Source organism: Protopterus annectens, chromosome 1.part0 (genome assembly GCF_019279795.1).
Source record: "Protopterus annectens isolate FY-2018-M chromosome 1.part0, PAN1.0, whole genome shotgun sequence".
In the NCBI taxonomy this organism is placed as follows: domain Eukaryota; kingdom Metazoa; phylum Chordata; order Ceratodontiformes; family Protopteridae; genus Protopterus; species Protopterus annectens.
The window spans coordinates 1,613,501,578-1,613,523,419 of record NC_056725.1 but is presented as its reverse complement, the minus strand read 5'-3'; the positions used below and the strand labels follow the sequence as shown (position 1 = coordinate 1,613,523,419).

General features: G+C 38.7%; 1 protein-coding gene across 1 annotated transcript in view; it reads right to left on the bottom strand.

Annotated features, from left to right (window-relative positions):
• CACNA1I (calcium voltage-gated channel subunit alpha1 I) overlaps positions 1 to 21,842 on the bottom strand; it is a 3,136,920-nt gene that overhangs the window by 682,111 nt on the left and 2,432,967 nt on the right. The window contains exon 22 of the mRNA XM_044073362.1: positions 2,832 to 2,921. Within this exon, the coding sequence (XP_043929297.1) occupies positions 2,832 to 2,921 (90 nt within the window). The remainder of the gene's footprint in view (positions 1 to 2,831; positions 2,922 to 21,842) is intronic.

Below are 21,842 nucleotides of genomic sequence, written 5' to 3'. Positions count from 1 at the left end.
TTATTATAGAAACAATACATCTAGTAAATAATGTATTTCATCTTAGTTTCAAAGAACTCAACTCTTAAAACTAATATTTTACCTCAACCCAAGAGCAATATTATTCTTCAGATGCCACCATATTTTCTTGCATTTCAACAGCATATACATATTCACACTTCTATGACTTAATTTACGTCTGTTGCAAAAAATATTGATTTCAACAATTTAGAAGTTAGAGAATAGATATTAAAGTAAAAATAATAGTATGTGGTGGAGATTAAGAAGACGATGTTATGTGACCTGAAGCAGAACACTTATGAGCAGCTTGTGCTGTGAAATGTTTTTTAAGTTGTGCCCAAAAGAAGTAGTAGTTAGAGAGGTCTTTTAGATTTGAGGAAAGATCCCTCCAGAGCTTGTGTCCAAATGTAGAAAAGGAATGGTTTGAGCATTGAGGTCTGGTTTTAGGTGTTTGCAAGAGAGGCTCACAGTGGCTATGAGATCTAAAATTATGTGACAGAGACTGTTTAAGTAAGCTAGAGGAAAGACAACAGCAGGAATTTTCTTTAAGGAGCTGGAAAAGTTTGGAGCCAAAAAGTAGACTGGCTCATTGCTGAGTCAGCAAATAGCTGGCTTTAGCTAATGTATGACAGTGGTGTCCATACTTTGGGGAAAGGGTAGTGAAGATGCAGATGGAGTTGGAGATCGTTTGGATGGTGGCAGAGTTTTTTTTTTTTTTTTTTGAGTCAGATGCTATAAGATGTAGGCAGTACTCAAGTTGGGCTGGAAGAAGCACATTAAAGTAAAAAGTGAATAATCATGATTATGGTCTATAATCACATTTCATGAAGATTACAGGTGATTAAACAATGTTATTTCTCACACAAACATAATTTGATTTTACAGAACTCCAAATATTTCCATATAAAATGACCAACTTTAATTGGGTCTACCAAAGTTGAATCAATCAATGTCTGCTGCCTTCCAGTCATTTATTTTTTTAGCCTGTAGTGTTGACTCACTGTTAATGATTCTAATAAGATGTCTGTTCTTTATAAAGTTACCCTAAGCAATGACTGTTAGATAATAAATTCATAAATATAACGTGTCTTTATACTTAATTTTATCTCTTATAGGATCACTTCAGTCCAGGTGGTTATTGGCAAGAGTTGCTTTGGACTGCAAATGTTGAACCTAGCATGGCTGTAAATGGATAAGTTATTCTTCATAGCCTAAGCATACTTCTCAAATGCTTAGAGCAAGAAATCTGGACAAATACATAAATAATGGGGGGACAAAGGTCCAAAAATAGAGACACTTTTTAAATACTTCTCTTATAAAGTTAGAAAGTTGAAAGAATAACAAGCTTTGTATTAGCACATATTTTCTGAAAGTATGAAGTCTGAAACTCAATTGTCTGTCATTATTTCCTGACTTTAGCCCTCAATGATTTGACAGTGAGTTGCCAGAAAAACAGAATTTTTTGAGAAACAGGCCAAAAATATGAAGCAATAATCTGGGCATTCTGTGAAAATCTGTACAGTTGAGAGATATAAGCCTAAGTATTGGAGCATTTAGGTGTGACACAAAATTCATGACAGGTCAAAGGAAAGGCATGAATGTATATATGACTAGATGTTTTTGTGCATAATAGGACAAATACGGTAATGCTGGGTCTGAGGAAAGACTTGGTGGCATTTAATAGTCACTTATTTAGCTTCTAGTATTTTATATAATCTGTAACTCTATTTACAAACAAGTCTAACTCAATTAGGAACTTCATTGATGATAAAAGTAAATATTTAAGGAATTTTCATTGTCATTTCTCTCCTCAGACTATTTCTGTATTTGAAGTCCTGAAGTGTAATCTCTTTGCTGTTCTTAACCATTGCTCAGATTTTTCTAGATATGCTGTAAAGGAGAAACTGCCTATTGTCACTATCAACCACTGTGAATACTTTCAACTGTTACATGATTCTGAGTATTACATGCAGGTAGTGCTGTGAGCTTCTTTGAGATATAAAGCAGCCCATATCACAAAAAGTTACAGTGGACAAGTATTCCATAGTTACGGTCTGATTTTTAATGTAAACTGCCAAAATATACCAGTGTGTATGCAGTATGTTATGCATAAAAATAAGCAACTAATGCTGTTTATAAAACTCTCGCAGGGTTATTGGATTACTTCATTCACCAGATCCTTAGATTCATTTGTCAAAAAGAAAAAGATAAAACCCCCAGAAAAAATACAACTCTGCTGACCCAAATTTTAATAATTATGAACAACTCCAGTATCCCTTTCATTGCTATAAGAACTACTTTCAGTGGATGGACTTTTCAAAATCCTCTTGTCTGTAAAGCACCAACAATGATTTACATCAACTGCAGTCTGACTCAAGGTGTGATGTTTGTTGTACTATACTCAGATCATTAGCAGTATTTGAGGTTAGTCTGTAATTGCCTACATCCAACATTTGCTACTTCTCAGCATAACGCAGCCTATATCACACTGACACACAGATGCATAACCAGGTAAGATGTTCTGGAATTCTAGTTCCACTTACTTGATGGTCAATGGCCACAGCATCCAGCTCATTGTACATGATATTATGTTCTAGAATTCTAGTTCTACTAACCTGATGGTCGATGGCTACAGCACCCAGCCCATTGTACATGATATTATGTTCTAGAATTCTAGTTCTACTAACCTGATGGTCAATGGCCACAGCATCCAGCTCATTGTACATGATATTATGTTCTAGAATTCTAGTTCTACTAACCTGATGGTCGATGGCTACAGCACCCAGCCCATTGTACATGATATTATGTTCTAGAATTCTAGTTCCACTTACCTGATGGTCGATGGCCACAGCATCTAGCCCATTGTACATGATATTAACCCAGCCATCTTTGGATGCCAGAACAAACAAGGACATTAGGGCCTAGTAAAGAAAAGAAAAACATAGTGTTGGATAAATGTGTCATAATGATGACTGAAATATTCTCACAGGTACAATCCTTGCAAGATTTCAGGGCTCATACCAATAAGTATATTATTAAATGAGTTTATTGTTCAGACAGGCAATCAGAAGACATTTATAAAGCACTTTCACTCATATACTGAGTGTTGATGTGCTACGTTTTCTTAAAACTCCAGCAGCATCAAATCCTTAGTATCATTTTCCCTACACAAGTAGTATCTGTTTTTCTTGTATTTTCAAGTTGTTGACCATATTCCACTGTTTTATGCTATCTATTTGTAATCTTACTTTTTATGTAAAGCCATTTACAATGGTAACTGTAAGGTACTACACATTTTATGGCTCCTCATCTTTTTGCCAAAAAAGGGCAAATACAATCTCATTCAAAAACTAAGTCAACTTGTTTTCTTGTTGAAGTGGAAAGCCTTCCATAACTCCCTCCCATATCTCTCAACCTCTTACAGCAAGAAATCAGGACAAAGATATAAATAATGGGAACCAAAGTCCCAAAAATAAGGGTAACTTTTAAATATTGATCTTACACACTTAGAACGTAGATAGAATAACAGGCTTTGCATTAGTAAAAATTTTCTGAAGGATATGAAGTCTGAAACTGAAATATCTGTCATTATTTTCTGACTTAAATCTTCAATAATTGGCTAGAAAACCAAAATTCTATAAAAGATGGACCAAAAACATGAAGTGAAAATCTATATAGTTGAGAGGTATGCTCCCTCCTCCACAAACACATATGGGGTTTTGCATCTTTTGGACCCATTTTATTTTAATAATGAGACCCAGACTCACTGCAACATACATGTAAGAACAAATTCTCATTGAAGTGATCTGTTTGTAGGAACCAGTACTTGTAACTGATTTAGCATATTAATTTGCACAGGTAGCTTTGGATTAATTAACCATCTAATAAAATTATACAGCTAAAAAATACTACCATTAAAAAAAAGCTTAAAATTTCTATAACATTTTTCTGAAACTATAGTAAACAAAATATGACATATGTCAATCTTTAATGAATATTTATGAAATGGGTGGAAGTAAGGTGGATATAATTTCATGCTATTACTTTGGTATGTATAATATTTTAGATCCCTTTAAATAATAAACCACAAATGAAGAACAGTGCAAACCAAAAACTAATAAACAGCCAAAAGCACTGTATCACCAAAAACTAATGAACAGCCAAAAGCACTGTATCCAGTGCTTTTGGCTGTTTATCCCTCTAAATAAATTTCATACTGACAGAATAATATCAATCCCTTACAAACCACAGCGACCTCAAAGAATGGCTACTTATATCAAAACTCCCACTGATCAATCCCATACCAAATAAATACAAAGATCAAAGCCCCACCAAATGATCAACCGCACATGACAAAATAAATAACAATACAAAAGTGGTACTGTGTAGTACAGAACACTACTCCATGCTTGCATGATCTCTAAATACATATAAAGGTAGTGGCTGGTGATCACATCACTCAGTCACCAGCAGTACTTGATAAATGGTGGCTTTACTGAAAGTGTGACTGAAACATTGAAGATTCACTTATTGGTTCCATGGCAATACATCAATATTGTGTACAGCAATTTTTTGATGCAGACAATTAGGTGCTACTGCAGGCCCCCTGTTCCATGGCTGATGGCTCTTCAGGCAGGATGCTGTCTATGATCCATACCAGAGCATGTTTGGCAGGATTTTGTGGTTGGCATAAATGCTGTTTGCAATTATTAGTAGCTCAGAGATATGGTCACCAGTACTATCATAGGGACTAAAAAAAATGGCTTTTTGCCTCAGGGTGGCAGGAGCAGGGCTGAGAGTTTAGCAAACTTTGATGGTAATGGTGGAGTTTCTGCCCTCTGTCAGAGGATCAACAAATTCCTCACAGTCCTATGGTGTGGTACTAGACGTAGGAATTGGGATGTTATCTACCCAAAGAATGTCCATAGGAGATTCCATAAGTGGGTATTACCATACTTGTTTTGCACTTTGATTACTTTTTGTTACACTGTTAATCAGTGCACATCTCATTAGTTTTGTATGCTTCAGGTACAATAGGAACATTGGGGTAAAACCACCATGGGCAGCTGCACAAGGTAAGATATTACCCAGTACTGTTGGTACGAAGTGTAGTGCAGTATTACATCTGCACTGGGAATGCATTACAGGTGATGGATTATATTTTTAATGGCCCTTGTTCTTTGCGGTATTCACAGGTGAATCTCTGTCTGGCACTACCACTGTGGAACGTTCACATCCCTATGTCAGAGGGTCATTTGACTTTGATATTGATAACAGTGATCAGCTGGCATGGTCACAGAATACACAATATGTGTTGGGGACAGGAATTGTGCCCAGTGGAGTCCCTTCTTAGGCCATGGACACATCCTCTGTGCTTGTGGTATTCAAGTGATACATACCACACATGAGTTACTGTGAACACTGACAGGCAGGGAAGTGTGACACCCCCACAGGCCAGTCAACAATACCTGTCATAAATCCATAGGGTATGGGGTGAACACATGGAAGGTGTTTACTCATGATTGGTAGGAGATATGGGTACTGTCACTCGTCTTGTGTATTCAAATAAGACAATGAGGCTTGGTTGTTCATTTAAGTAGTTTATTACACACAAACATCAGGATGGATGACTACAACATTAAACTTAAACAAACTAACTGACTGACTGACTTCTACACACATACATGCTTTAGCTCTGGCTGCTCACTCAAAATGGCACTCTTGCTTGCATATGTTCAGTACTTATATGCACGTAGCCATGGACTGGAATGGCTCATAAAGGTACACCACACACTCTGATCTACATCCTCCCTCTCTGACTGTTCTGTTCTGCAATGAAATGACAATAAGATAAGCATGCAAATTATACAATATATACAAACAATAACAGTCATGTCCAGGTTGCCATGTATTTGGGATTGGGTCTTGATATACAACCTGGCCTCGTAATATAATGCAAATTATACAATATATACAAACAATAACAATCATGTCCAGGTTGCCTTGTATTTGGGATTGGGTCTTGATATACAACCTGGCCTCGTAATATAATGCAAATTATACAATATATACAAACAATAACAATCATGTCCAGGTTGCCTTGTATTTGGGATTGGGTCTTGATATACAACCTGGCCTCGTAATATAATGCAAATTATACAATATATACAAACAATAACAATCATGTCCAGGTTGCCTTGTATTTGGGATTGGGTCTTGATATACAACCTGGCCTCGTAATATAATGCAAATTATACAATATATACAAACAATAACAATCATGTCCAGGTTGCCTTGTATTTGGGATTGGGTCTTGATATACAACCTGGCCTCGTAATATAATGCAAATTATACAGACATATACAAACAATAACAATCATGTCCAGGTTGCCTTGTATTTGGGATTGGGTCTTGATATACAACCTGGCCTCGTAATATAATGCAAATTATACAGATATATACAAACAATAACAATCATGTCCAGGTTGCCTTGTATTTGGGATTGGGTCTTGATATACAACCTGGCCTCGTAATATAATAATTAGAATTGGGTTTAGCAACAGAGACAGTCACTGGGGAGTGTTCTTCTTCAGGATTTTCAAGGATACTTTCAGGAACAGGAACAGATGAAATGTTCTCTGAAACAAGATCATGGGACAAATCACTCTGAGAATTATTGTCTCTATTACAGACAAGATGCTGTAACACTGGCTCAGACACAAGTACCAAATGTTTCTGATTCCGCCTGAATTCCATCCCTTGCAACTCAATGATGTATGATCTCGGTTCCTCACCCAAATGTTTCACAAGTCCTATTTGGTCAAATCCTTTAGCTGTCAGCATCCACACTATCTCTCCTTCTTTTAATGGATGCAGACGCTTGCTTGTATTATCATAGTAGGACTTTTAGGACAAACTTCTTTAGGAGTTGAGCTTTTACTGCTTTGTTTTTTTTTAATCACTCGGAGTCAATAAATTCTTAATGCTTGGTGGTATGGTTCTGGTTTGTCTCAACATTAATTTCTAGGCAGGTGAACCAAGTAAATTGTCACAAGGAATGTTTCTTGAGATTAAGCAGATAAAGAAAAAAAACATCAGTATTGCCTGGTTTGGACTTCTCCAGCAGCTGTTTTGCATTTTAAACTGCATATTCAGCCAGGCCATTCGATCATGGGTATTCAAGACTACTAGTGACATGAACAAAGTCCCACATTTCAGCAAATCTTTTAAATTGTCAGAAATGACTTTGTGCAGACTACCATGGACAGAAAAATGTCTCTTCAACTTCGTAATGATGGTGCTGGACAGGAGATTAGAAAGTAGGTCAATCTCGAACCAATTTGAATAAGAGTTTACTAACACCAAGTAATATTGACTATTCCATTCACAACTATCTGTAACTACTGTCGACTTAGCTGAAGTGTTTTTTTTTTGTTGATGTGTACTATTACAGGCAGAACAAGCTAAAAGTTCTTTCTCAATATCTTTTGACATACAAGGCCAAAATACTAGTCCTCTTGCCCTTCTTTTGCTAGAATCAGTTCCTGGGTGGCCACGATGCAAGATTTTAATATACTCTTGTTGCAAGGATTTTGGAACAATCACCTTTGGACCCTTCATGATGATACCATCTTTCATCAAAATCTCATCTCTTTAAGGAAATTATTGCTGCACATGTATTGGTAAGCAAGATTGCTTTGACGGCCATCCTTGACTGATAAAGTGGTTGAGCTTCTGGAGAAATGGATCTAAAGCTGTGTGAGTTCTGAGCTCAGCAAATGTGTGGAAGAAAAATTTCTCACTTCCATAACTTCAAAATCAGGTTTCTCATTTTCATGCTGTTTAGTAGTTTTTCTGGGTGATCTGGATAAAGTATCAGCAAGATAAAGAAGAATGCCTTTTGTATAAACCAAGTGAAAACTGTACTTTTGCAATTTCAACATCATGTGTTGCAATCTCGCAGGAGCCATGTGCATTGGCTTTTTTCAAATAGTTACCAAAGGTTGGTGGGCAGTTTCAATTTGAATAGGTCGGCCATAAATATAATCATTGAATTTCAAACATGCAAACACAATTGCTAAGAGCTCTTTCTCTATTTGAGTACACTGCATCTCAGTTTGGGTCAGAGTTCTGGATACATAGGCTACTGTTCTGCCTTTTTAAAGAATGACGGCACCAAGACCAAACTTTGAAGCATCACAAGAAAGCGTGACAGGTTTGTGAACATTATAGTATCTTAAAGTGGGTATACTGGCGATTCTTGGTTTCAGGACATCAAATGCCCTTTGGTGTTTTTCCAACCAGGACCAAGTAACATCCTTGCATGTTAGCTATTTTAGCAGTGTTGAAAGGTCAATGAAATCTGGAATAAACTTGCCCAAATGTCTGACCATGCCAATATAACGTTGTAAGGAAGTGACATTGTCTGTAGCTGGCATCTCAAGAATTGCAGTTTGCTTGGAAGGATATGGCCGTAAGCTAGAACTGGTAAACAAATGACGCACATAAGTAACTTCTTGTAGCCTGAACTTGCATTTCTGAGGATTTAGTTTAAGATTCACTTCACAAACATGTTCCAGAACTTTCCTGAGGTTTCTATCATGTTCAACTTCACCATTGTCTCCTACAAGAATATCATTTACTATAATAGCATATGGATAGCCAGAAAAAATTTGCTCCATCACACACTTTGAGACTTCCCTGGCAGAATTTATGACAAATGGCATTCTTAAAAATCTGTACCTTCCAAATTGTGTACTGAAAGTGGTTAGCAATGAAGATTTTCTGTCAAGCAAAATTGGCCAAAATTAACTTTTTGCATCTAAGACAGGAAAAAAACAGTGGCATTTAGCATAAGAGCGGCAACTTCCTCAACTGTATGCATGGGGTGATGAGGTCATTTTAGTGCTTTATTCAATTCTCATGGAACAATGCCTATTCTAATATCAGCTGAGTTTTTCTTATGAGCTATCACCATGGAGGATACCCATTCAGTTGGCTCTTATACTGGACAAATTACTGCTAGATGCACCATTCTGTCTAGCTCAAGCTTTGAGTCTACCCTGCATGGCTACTTCCGTGCTGGTCTGATAACTGGGCTTAACTTGTCGTCTAACTTCATGGAGTACACAACTGGGAGTTTGGCCAACTTGTCTTTAAAAAGATCAGCATAGTCAGAAAAAATAGTTTGTGCAACATTTTTGTTGTACACCTGCTTACATGGTGGACTTCTGCATTAAATGAAAGCAGTCACATTTTCAAACTGTCTTTGAGACCTAACAATGACTGCACGTGTCTCTTCACTATGTAAAATTGCAAGTCATAGCTGCTTCCAGCAGAATAACATGAAAGCACCAGTGAGCCTTCAGTTTGAATTTCTTCACCACCATAAGCAACAAACTTTGCACACTTTGCCAGATCACGCTTCTCACCAGCTTTTACTTTGGCAAACATTTTTGCTGACATAACATTGCATTTTGAACCAGTATCAACTCTGAGCTCTACAGATCTCCCATTAATCAGAACAGTACAAAATACTTCATTCTTTGCCAACAAATCTACTGCATTTACTGTTTCATCAAGCACAGACACACCATCAACAGAAAAAGTAGGGTAGCAGCTTTCTAATTCATCAACTTGCTTCTATGAATAATAAATAAATGTGTCCCTTTTGATTTACAGAACCTTTTGAAATGATTCTACTTTTTACATGTGTGGCACTTCTGACCAAAAGCTATGCATTTCTCTTGTCTGGGCTCATGGCTACCTCCAGAATTACTGAAATTGACTATGAAGACTGTTGCAAGTTTTGTTGACTCACCCGTCTGCATTACTGAGTGTGCCCTAGGTTTTATTGTAGCTGATCTGGGTTTTGCTTTAGCGACTGCAGGTTTTGCTAGGGAGGCCCAGGGCATAGCCCTGCCATTAGACCCGTATCTTCTAACATCGTGTTGCATACTATCAACATTAGCACTGGAAGCCACTGCAAGCATTCTTTTCTCATTCGTAAGCATATTCATGCATTTTTCTGTGAGCTCATATATTTGACATCTTTGTGGCATTATTCAAAGTTAAATCACTGTCTGGAAGCAAAATCTTTCTCACTGCATCATCTTTAATATCACACACAAGCCTGTTTTTTATCAACTTGTCTCTTAAATCACCAAATCTGCATGTTTTTGCCTTGTTTCTCAAGTCAGTTACATATGCTGCAAAAGTTTTACCAGGCTTTGATATGTGCCTTTCCACTGTAATATTTGTTTAGGGATTACTCATTTCTCTAAATTTATGGTTTAAGAACTCAGGGTCTTCCAGTGTTTCAGCTGGTACCACAATATGGCAGTCTCCCTCCCCTGCATACATAGCTGGAGCATACACAAATGAATGCTCCCTTTCAATGGCTTCTGAACCAGCTAGATTAAATAGAATAAATGCCTTTGTATGTACATCTTTATCAGAAAAAGCAGCCTGTATAAAAATATCATACTCTTGCTCAAACACTCTCTAGTTTTCAGCAACATTATTATCAAATACAAGTGGACCAGGTCTGCAAAATCCTTCTGTCATGCCAACAAATTGCTTTTGTAATTATATTCAAATGCACACACCAGGTACTAGAAAAATATTCAACTGCACAATAATCTCTTTGAAATGACTGTATTCGGTGAACTAACAGTACTGTAATACTGCACACACTTTGCATACCTTGGATATTTCAAATAGCTTTAGTTAATATGAAAAAGAAGCACATAGTGAAAAAATACAGTTATTTTCCCTTTTTTATACATTTTGTGTGATTTGGAAGTTATTTCATAGGTTCATAGGTTCATAGGTTCATAGGTAAGTACTAGGCTATTGGCATTTTTGTAAGCATTTTGAATACTTTTTATCAATACATTGTAGTTTTGAATATTCCATTTAATTAGAAACTCTTTCTGAATAGTTTGAATACTTTGCTTTATATTTGTTGAGTAAAAAAATCATTTAAACGAGTTTTAGTACTTGGATTTATCTTTCTGACCTGTTTACACATTGTTTGAGCTTCGGATGATTCAATTCTGTATATTCCTCCAATTGTAGCTGTGCCCTTTATGGTCTTCAAGAAGTTTTACTTTGGATCCCATTCTTATACTTTGTCGCTCATCTTGTGTATTCAAATAAGATGATGAGGCTTGTGCGTTCATTTAAGTAGTTTATTATACACAATATCAGAATGGATGACTGGAACATTAAACTTAAACAAACCAACTGACTGCTACACACATACATGCTTTCACTCTGGTTGCTCACTCAAAATAGCACTCTTGCTTGCACGTGCTCAGTACTTGTATGAAAATGGAATGGCTCTTAAAAGTACAACACACACTCTGATCTACAGGTACTACTCTGCTCCTGAAATAGCTATTTCAACAGATGTGACTCAACATTTGTGTGGGCCTGTCATGTAGGCACAGGCTAGTATTAACACAGCCTTTTCTGAGTTAAAGTGGATAATCCAGGGTGTGAGGGATGACCTTGAGACAGTTTTGATAGACTCAAAGGGCAATGTCCTCTTGTTATTGCAAGGAATATGGGCAAGCATCGTCCATGCAGCTGATACATTACTGCCTTTATGGATGGTGGCCACCATGACAGTGGACAGTCAAGGTCATGGTCAGACAATGTCAGTACTTCCACAGAAAGACTGGTTTTAGTGATGCCTATGGGAAAGAGAAGGCATTCCTCATGTCATGTCAGTCACAGTCCAGCTAGATTGAGCTGCAATGCTGCAGCTGCTGCTGAGGATGTCCCAGAAAACATGCACATACTGCTACGAGCTCCATAGTTGTATACAATCAAAACACCAGTGCTACTGCCCAAATACAAACCATATTACAACTATTCCCTGCAGGCTCATGTTTCATACACTCTGCAGAAAGAAGCTTTCAGTCTATACTACATTCACAAATTTCTCTATGGAAGACATTGCACATTTTTGTTTCCTCACATGTGCAAATTATGATAATAGTGCCCTGCCCTTTGTAGTATGTCAGTTGAGTTGCCCATGTCTTGTGCATAGTTTGGCAGCATATACATTGGTAGGTACAGTCTGTCATCAGGATTGCATGCATCACTTTTACTGCACTGTACATACTGTGCTATGACAGAAGCACTCTGCAAGCTGTTCCCTCTTTGTCAGTGCCATGTCATACTGCCGCAGCCTCCAGCAACACTTCCTGCTGTGTCCCTCCACTGAATCTTCATCTGGCTTATCCTCCACTACCTGGTATGCTGAGAATGTTTCTCTTGCAACTGTTCCCCACTGCTCTAATTGCATGACATTGTGTAGCACTGCACTCATTGAAAAGATGTTAGCACATGTGGTAGGATCATATTGTAGGACAGCACCAGATAAATCCAGGAAACAAAATAAGCCCTAACACACACACTCTGCAATGACCCTGACTTGTAATAGGGTACATCTGTATCCCTGGTCTGACTCATTTTGGGTTTTCTTATGGATATCATCAGTTAGGGGTCCAGGGCACATCTGGCACTGTCAGTAAGATGCCCCTGAGGGAACTCACCCCTCACAAACCATTGGTAAATATCACATGTGTGTCATATTTGACACAGGGCATTATACAGCACCTGGTAATTAATGGAGTAATACCCTTCTTCATAGGTCATTAACTGGGAGTCTTTATTTCAATTTGGGCACAGTCTATAATGCCCAGAAACTCAGGGGAGTGGGTTATATAAGAGAGGTCCCACATGGTGTTGGCTCTTGCCTCTGTGGTAATTGGGAACTGCATATGCTCCTCTACGTGCTGCAGCATGTCATTATGAAACTGATGTAGTATTCCTGAGGCAGAAGCCTGAATGTTTGCTACCTTTCTGTGGCATAAAGCAGAGGAAAGGTGCACCTCTTGCACCATTCCTATCTCTGATGCTCTACTCCCTTTTGTCTGCCCACCCCACCTACCTCCTTGCCCACTTTGTGAAATTAATAGGTACATCAGTAGGACCTAGAACATCATCTTTTCTTTTCTTTCCCCACAAAAATATGACCACATTACTTCACAATGCTTTTTTTTTAAGCTAGATTAAGTTGCAGTTTTAACAAACTTCAGCATTCTGTTTGCGTTGATAAACAAAATATCGAAGCTGTGCTGTGTTTTCCAGACTGCTGTAGAATTGTTCTGATTTATGGATAGTGCAAAAAAATAAAAATAAAAAAAGGAAAAATGGTAGCATTAAATGCCTTAGATACCTCCATTGTGTTCCCAGTTGGTTATTGGAAAAAAATGCCCCACATTCCTTTGGGATAGCTAATCCATGTCTCCCACAAGCCTGCCAATGAGGCTGATACTGCAGAAGGGACACAGCAAGATGTGAAAAGTGGTGTGTGTGCGTGTGTGTGTGTGTGTGTGTCATAATAAAAAGTTGTTGTGGGTGTACAAAAGAGTGAATGCACACATGACTGAATGCTCATTTCTGTATTGTAGGTAAGTAGCAGTGTGCAATAAAATGAATGTTTGACAAAAATGGTTATAGTGATTAGTGTAAATATGTGAGCATTTGCAGATTAGGGTTCAAGTAAAGGTTAGAAGGGGACAGAATTACTGTTTTCATACTGCTCAGCTGTACAGATTTTCGCAGAATGTCCAGATTTTGGCCTTTATATTTTTGGTCTGTTTTTCATAAAACTGGTTTTCTGGCAAATTAGTGGTAAATCATTAAAGATTAAAGTTAAAAAAAATGACAGAAATTTAAGTTTCAGACTTCATGTCCTTCAGATAAAATCATGCTTTTGCAAAACCTGTTATCCTATCAACTTTCCAAGTTTGTAAGAGCAATATTTAAAAACTGTCCCTATATTTGGGCCTTTGTCCCAGCCTTATTTATGGCTTTGTCCAGATTTCTTTCTCTATGAGGTTGAGAGGTATGACTGTTTTGCATGTTTGGTTTTATGCAGGCTCTGTGTCCTTTTTCCTTGTGCAGTAGTACTGTTAGAGAAAGGGCTTTTAGTGTACACTTAGACTTATGTGCAGGTACGGTTAGAGTTATGTGCAGGGTAGGGTTAGGTTTAAGGGTGGCACACATAAGTAGGACAATGTTTGGTTGCAGGCTTTGGGCACTCATTTTTTCAGCCCTAGAATGTTCATTTATACCAAATTTGGAATGTGTTTATTTGTGTGATCTCAACCTCACAACCTCAGTCTTCATAACCATGTCTAAAATTTGAGAAACAAAATCAGAAGATATATTAAGTAGTACTAAATGGAAGACATTTAGATGAGACTAGCTAACATCACCTTTTATAAAGTTATAGGCAGGCCTTGCTCTTCCTCCCTTTCGTCTTTGTACAGGCAATGCAGAAATGCAAAACTTCTTAGAGGACCAGTGAAACAAAGACTAAGGAATGATTTGGAATGAAAGCTTAGATGTCTGTCACATACCCAAGGGATGTGAGGAAGAAGGGTTGAACTGAAAATCTCTGTTAACATCCAGGATTCAAGTTTTAGCATGGATGCAGGAAGCACCCAAGAGTTGTTGTGGCACATTCAGTTGGAATGACAGAATGAACTAACTGCTGACTTGTGCTGAATACCTACTGCTGTTTGTGGCAATATAAATCTTGCATCTTCTACGGCGTAGGCAGAAATAATCACATACTTTAGGATGAGCATGCAAAGAATAATACCAAATTTCTATTTAAGGTAGTCAAGTTATTATACAAATTTTAGACAAATTTACTTGGTTTAATTTAAATCCCTACTGCATGTAGCATTTATGCTTATAAAAGTGGCACAAAACATTGCAGTTAGAAAGTACAAAGGTGTTCAACTGATCACACACTATTCAGTCATTGAGGTTAGATGTCTCACACTTGTGTTTAAAGGTCAACATTTCAAATTCTTCTTTGATGTAAAATTATACACTGCTGTCATAGGCTAGCATTAATATTAAGCTGACTCTCTTATTTTTCTTCTTCCTAAAAAACAAACTATTGCTAATGATTTCTTGCATTATGTTAACTATTTCTTATTTAATTTTTTCATCTGTCAAATTCCCACGTATGCATAAATGCACTTGACTTTGCTATATGATCCATTGCTGTTAATTTTATTTGGAATTAAACATGACAGTATACAACAAATACATATGCCACTAAAGAGAGTTTGCAAATGTTATTATTTATGAAAATTAAGTACACATAAATAATATAATACAATCTATATATAAACATTTTTACATTAGTACACAATCACGTGGCTAGAGTCTGCTTTTGCTAAGGGCCAAATCTGTAATATAATAACTCTCACTGCAATAACACTGAAGAATAACTTCTGCTAACCAATATCTCTTAGTCAAAGTGCAGCAGTACATCTCTAGTGGGAAGGGATGCTGGGAAGACAGTAATTATATTAGTAGGAACCCAGCTCCAGAGATGGATTAACAGACTCCATGAAACAGATGGAACAGCAGCCGACACACCAGTGACTTTCACTAATCCTGGCCTTTTTTTTCAAAGAAGTCACAGTGTCCATTTGAATAAGGAATAATAAAAGATTAATTGACCTTGCCTGAATTTTCATGTTCAGAAGCTATTACTTTGATGTCAGCAGCAACATCTGTATGTTGCCAGAGTAGATCATCACATCTTGGTATACAGGTTCAGGGCTGGGTATCACACAGCTGTGCCTTTATAACCTACTCATGAAACTAGGCTGATAAAGCATTACATTTCTTAAACATACTGATTGACATCTATTCTGGAACTTCAGCTTTGAGTACTTGCTTTTATGCAGAGCTGTAACACTCAAAGAATGTAAAACAAACTTAATTTGAAAGGAGGACTAAACATTTCTTACAAGTATCTAATCCTTAAAGGCATGCTTCTTCTGTGAAAGGAGGGTAAAACTGTTTTTAAAAGTAGATAATCTTTAAAGTTATGCTTCTTTTTTGTAATGAAGTTGGTAAGAGATAATTACGGTGTGCTTTTTCTCAGATATTAGTGAATTAAGAGTATTTTCTTTGCCTTAAGGGTAATACCCACAGTCATGCCTGACAAGCTCTTAAAAGCTATGGAAGCAGTTAATAAATGCAGTCACAAAATATGCCACCTACTGTATAATATATCCCTGTTAAAAGTATTTGAATGGCATAAATTCTGTCCTGCTGGAGTTGCACAAGAAAATATCAGCAACTCATAATGACACACAACATTTTAATACAGTTGACAAAGCTCCCAAAATGTAGGTGAGACTTATGCCATACTTTATTATTTATAAGATGGTGTACGATAACAAGGGAAGTTTTGCTTCCAGGTTGATGTGAGACAAGTTTTTAATTAAATGCCTTCATACCTTCACATGGAAATACTGATGAAGAAACATTAACTACAACCTCCACACATAAATGTGTAATTACAAGAAGATGTGCTCTAAACTAAATGTTTGTGTGTCTGTGTGTCTACATGCCCATATGTGCATGCATGCATGTGCATATTTATATACAAATACATACATATAAAGAAATGTTAAATAATAATAATAAATATACATATATATTTATATACGTGTGTGTGTGTGTGTGTGTGTGTGTGTGTGTGTGTGTGAGTGTGTGTGGTATGTACATGTATTGTATTATCATGGTATGCTGACAAATGCATTTACTGAACAGTCACCTTACTGACTAAAACCTGATCAAAAAAGAACAGCATTTCTCCTTTTCTGATTGGTAAATTTAAAAAGAAAAAAAAAAATAAAATAACAGTAATAGCAGACATACTTGATCATACTTGTCTGAAAATGAGATGGTTATGGAAAAATTTTTTTTGTAAGGTAATGTGATGGGTTAGAGACAGGGGCAGGGTTTGAGTTAGGGTTAGCACAAATGAGTAAGGATGGTGCATGGGGGGGGGGGGGGTTGGTCTACTGCACCATCCTTACTCGTGAGTGTTAATCCAATCCTTAACTCTAACCCTGCTCTTAATCCTAAACTATGTATTACCTTGCAAAAAAAAAAAAAAAAAACTTTCCCTAACAGTACCATTAAACAAGACACTTGGGCACTTATCCCATACATTTCAAATCACACACATATTACTAAAACTATTCCCTTATTAGCCATATTTATATGTATATGTATATGTGTGTGTGAGTTTGTGAGCACAAGTATGCAGTTCTGCATATTTCTACATACACTAGTATGTATGTGTTTATGTGTGTAGAAGTGGGTGTTTTATTGTGCATTTCTCTGCATATAGCAATGTCTGTATGCCATGCCAGTGGATAGGGTTGATTGCAAATGCCTCTGTTTTCCGCAGCCCCTGCTTATATACCGGACATAGCATTATACAAATGGAAAAGTGAGTAATTGTATAAAAAAAAAGACAGAAAACTGACATATTAGAAACAACTTTTAGGCATATTTAGATAAGTCTGTAGTATTTTAACAATATCTCTAGGCACTGGAGCTGTTTACTGTGTTCAGTATAGAGAGTTATGATTGGGTCTCCGATCATGACTAAATTATTATGTGTTTGATACATGGAGGCCAAGAAATTTACTCTTGAGGTGAATCTCGGCATCCATGTCAAGAACACATACATGAAAGAAAGTTACTGTTTGTCGTTTTTGCATTTAAGTTACCTGTAACACATTGCACTTAAGTTACCTGGCACTTGCTCACTAAAGCAATTATATAAGTCAGCACTAAAAATTAAAAGCACTACACCCTCACTCCCCACTGGCCCTTGTTTTCAATTATTAAGGAATTCCCAATATTATTCTAGCATGTCCAAAGGTCAGTTGTCAATCTCCTCTCCGGTCCAGCTGGTGAATCTGGGAATCTTGAGGCAATGTTACAACTGCCTCATGTACACAGACAACCATCTCCTCCTCCCAACAAATTCCAACACATGTGAGAGATGCAACCATATAGCCAAACTGGAGGCTAAGCTCTCTCAACTCAGTACTGGCGTAACCAGTCAGGAGGAGAAGGAAACCACACTCACTACAATTCCAGTCTCACATAGACCTACCACGACAGCAAACCAAACACATAATCACACAAAAACATACTCGGAGGCTCTAAATAAAGATCTGCCTAAGCAACAGACACCTCCAAAGCAGACACCCAAGCAACCGCTACCCCAAAACAAAACACGTGCAACACATATCTCACAAAGCCAGTGTGCCGAACAGTCACTGCCCTTAAGGCTAAACAACACACCTGATACACTTGTAATAGGTGACTCTATCGTCAAGCACACTGACGTCCCGCTCACCAGGCTGAACAAGGAGAAGGTCACAGTGAGCAGCCTGTCGGGCGCTAGGATCCGCCACATAACACAAGCACTCAGGTCAGTCCAAGGCAAGTAAAAATATGACTCGGTCATTGTCCATGCTGGTGTGAATGACCTGAGACGTACCTCCCTGGACTACATGAAAAGAGACATAGAGGAGCTCTCTAAGCATGTAGCCCAGGCCGGTATGATGCTGACCTTGAGTAGCATCTTACCCTCACTAAGAATGATGCCACAATATGAAGACAAGATGATCAATTCCAACAATTGGCTTAAGTACTGGTGTCATTCAAAGGGGATCCAATGCCTGTCATCCTGGGATGATATGCTCGACAAGCCACGATGCTTTGCTAGGGATGGCTTGCACCTGTCACCCCTGGGCTTTCGGATATTGGCAAAGGCTCTTGCTACCCCCATAGTGCCTTTTTTAGGCAAGGCTCAAAAGACAAACCCACCTCCATAGGTATCACAAGGGATAAGAAACTAAGAGTAATGGTACTCAACGCCAGAAGTCTAAACCTCAAGATGCACGCACTCAAAACTCTCCTTAGCATGGAGAACATCGATATCTGTGCAGTAACAGAAACCTGGTTCAGGGCTCACGAGAGCACCCCAGCACTACCAGGATATACCTCATACCATGCTTTTCGGCACCAAAACTTGGACCGAACCACAAAAGAAGGGGGAGTATCGATATTCATCAAAGATACTCACACCTCCAGGTTGGTGGCAAAGCACGAAGCATCAGAGACTATCCATGTGCAATTAACAGTGGGTAAAACTGCCTTCCAGTTTATAGCCTAATACAGACCACCCTCCCAAACCCAGGAACCCCACTCGGCCTTCCTGAGAACACTGGAAAATATGAAGGTCTCTCCAAACACCATTATATTGGGTGACTTCAACTACCCAAACATAGACTGGGAGCATTACTCTAGCTCCAACACCCTAGCCCAAAGGTTCCTAGATTTCATAAACTCAAATGCTATGGAACAACTTGTTACCACTCCCACAAGAGGGGAAAACATACTGGACCTGATCATCACCAACATGGGGACTCTATGCTCCAGTCCAGAAGTGTATCCCTCACTGGTAAGATCAGACCATAAACTGATCTCACTGGATATTCACATCCCGACCCGACCCCCTGCCCAGAAAACCACAGTGAAAAACTTCTCTAAAGCAAATTTCACACTCCTCAAAACCGAGGTGGAATCCTTCAAAGCCCCCAGGCCTGTGAAAAATACGGCCCAGACCACAGAATCCTTTATAAATGCATTCTATGAACACCTTCAGAAATGCATGGATCATGCAATCCCAGATAAAACCAAGACCCAATCCTCCAAAGGCAGACGTCCTGTCTGGTGGACCCCAGCCATAAACAAACTATACAATAGAAGGAGGAAGCTACTACATGATAGAGCAAAATCCCAAAAAGGGAAGGCATCTCTGATCAGTATTAGCAAAAAACTAAAGGCACTCATAAAATCGTCTAAGGCCAGCTTCGACAGAAAAATTGCACAGGACACTAAGGATAATCACAAGGCTTTCTTTAGTTATGTTAGGAACCTGGGTGGGAATTCCCAGATATGCTCAGAATTAGTCCAAAATGACAAAAAATACACCAAACCCACACACATTGCCAACATCCTAGCTGACAGGTTTAGCGCAAACTCCCCCCCCCCACCAAAAGGGCTAATATCTATCCCAGCAGAGTGCTGCCCCCTGACATCTCAGATGCTCAGGTAAGAGCCGCCCTCTCCAAAGCAAAAAACACAGCATCAATGGGACCAGACGGTGTCCCGGGCTGTGTCCTACATGAACTCCAAGAAGAGCTAAACCCAAACATAAAACTACTGCTCAATCTCAGCCTTATTACAGGATATGTACCCAAAGAGTGGCGTACAGCAACAGTGGTCCCTCTCCACAAAGGTGGTGTCTCAACGGACACTGGAAACTATCGCCCCATAAGCCTGACTAGCTTGGTCTGCAAAGCTATGGAAAGGATCATCATGGACCTCATAAATAAAGATATTGGGGACCTACAGACACTGGATCCTACCCAGTTCAGCTTTGTTAAGGGCAGATCCTGCCTCTTAAACCTGGTTGACTTCTTTGAAACGGTCACCAAGGCTATTGACGAAAGGAAGGTGGTCCACACAGCCCACCTGGACCTCGCAAAAGCCTTCAATACAATACCCCACTTGGGCATTATAGATAAGCTCACCAGCTTAAATATAAACCCCTATGTCACTAGATGGGTTGCAAACTGGCTCAAGGACAGAACCCACATGGTTAGAATTGCTGGAGCCATGGCAGACTCCAAACCAGTTACAAGTGGCGTCCCACAAGGCTCAGTCCTGGGACCTCTCTTGTTCGGTATATATTTCTCGGAGGTACAGGCCAACACAGAAGGACTGTGGCTGACCAAGTTCACAGATGACTGCAAACTGGGCGCCATAATCGACTCTCCAGCTGACACAAGCATCCTCCAAAAGGGCCTCATAGAAACAGACAACTGGTGCCAGAGCCATGGCCTCAAGCTAAATGCCAAAAAGTGTATAGTGATCCCCTTTGGCAAAAACAAAGTGCCCACAAATTACCACATAGGTGGTAATCCATTAAGTACAGAAGAAGTAATTAGGGACCTGGGGACCCAAGTTGATAGCAATCTCTCATTTGACAACCATGTGGCCAAAGTGGTTGGAAAAACATTTTATATAGCCCACCTAATCATGAAGGGATTCACATCTAGATCAGGGAGGTCATCGTGCCTCTTTACTCATCCCTCATCAGGCCCATAATTGAGTACAATGCCCCTTTTGGGATGTACCTTACCAGACACCTGCAGCAACTGGAAAGACCCCAAAAGTACCTCACCAAGAGGATCAAAGGGCTCAAACAGATGCCATATGCTGCCCGGTTAAAGAAACTCCAGCTCTACTCAGTGGCATACCGCCTGCTCAGAGGCGATCTGTGCCTGATGTATAAAGCCATGTCCAACCCGGAATTAATGGACATGCTGCACCTCAGAAAATCCAAATCCCATCGAGCTACGCGCTCGAGAGACTTGAACCTCAGCACTGAAATAAATAGGACATGCTGGAGGGACAGATTCATAACCCAGAGGCTCCCTTCACTCTGGAATAAAATCCCAGTCCAGGTTAGGCAGAGTCCCTCATTGACTCTCTTCAAGAGGAATCTTGATGAGTGGATGGGAGATCGTAGATTTACCCCGGGTATCACTTCTGTGTCACTGTTAGACAGAGGCACAGTATACTAACCTCGAAAAAGGGCATAGCAAAATTAATTTAAAATGGGTGGCGAAAGCCAAACACACTCTGGCTAAGCTTATAAATGCCCTAGGGCAGATAGCCTAGTATGAACCTATGAACCTATGAACCTATACTAACAAGTTATGATCAGTGAGATCTGATCATAACTGTTTGTATTGCATGGGGTTTTAGCCAGTAAAGCACTTAGGGAGACCTGTTGTATAAATAGCGAGTACGTTTTTAAATACTGCCCTAATTTACATAATTTACTT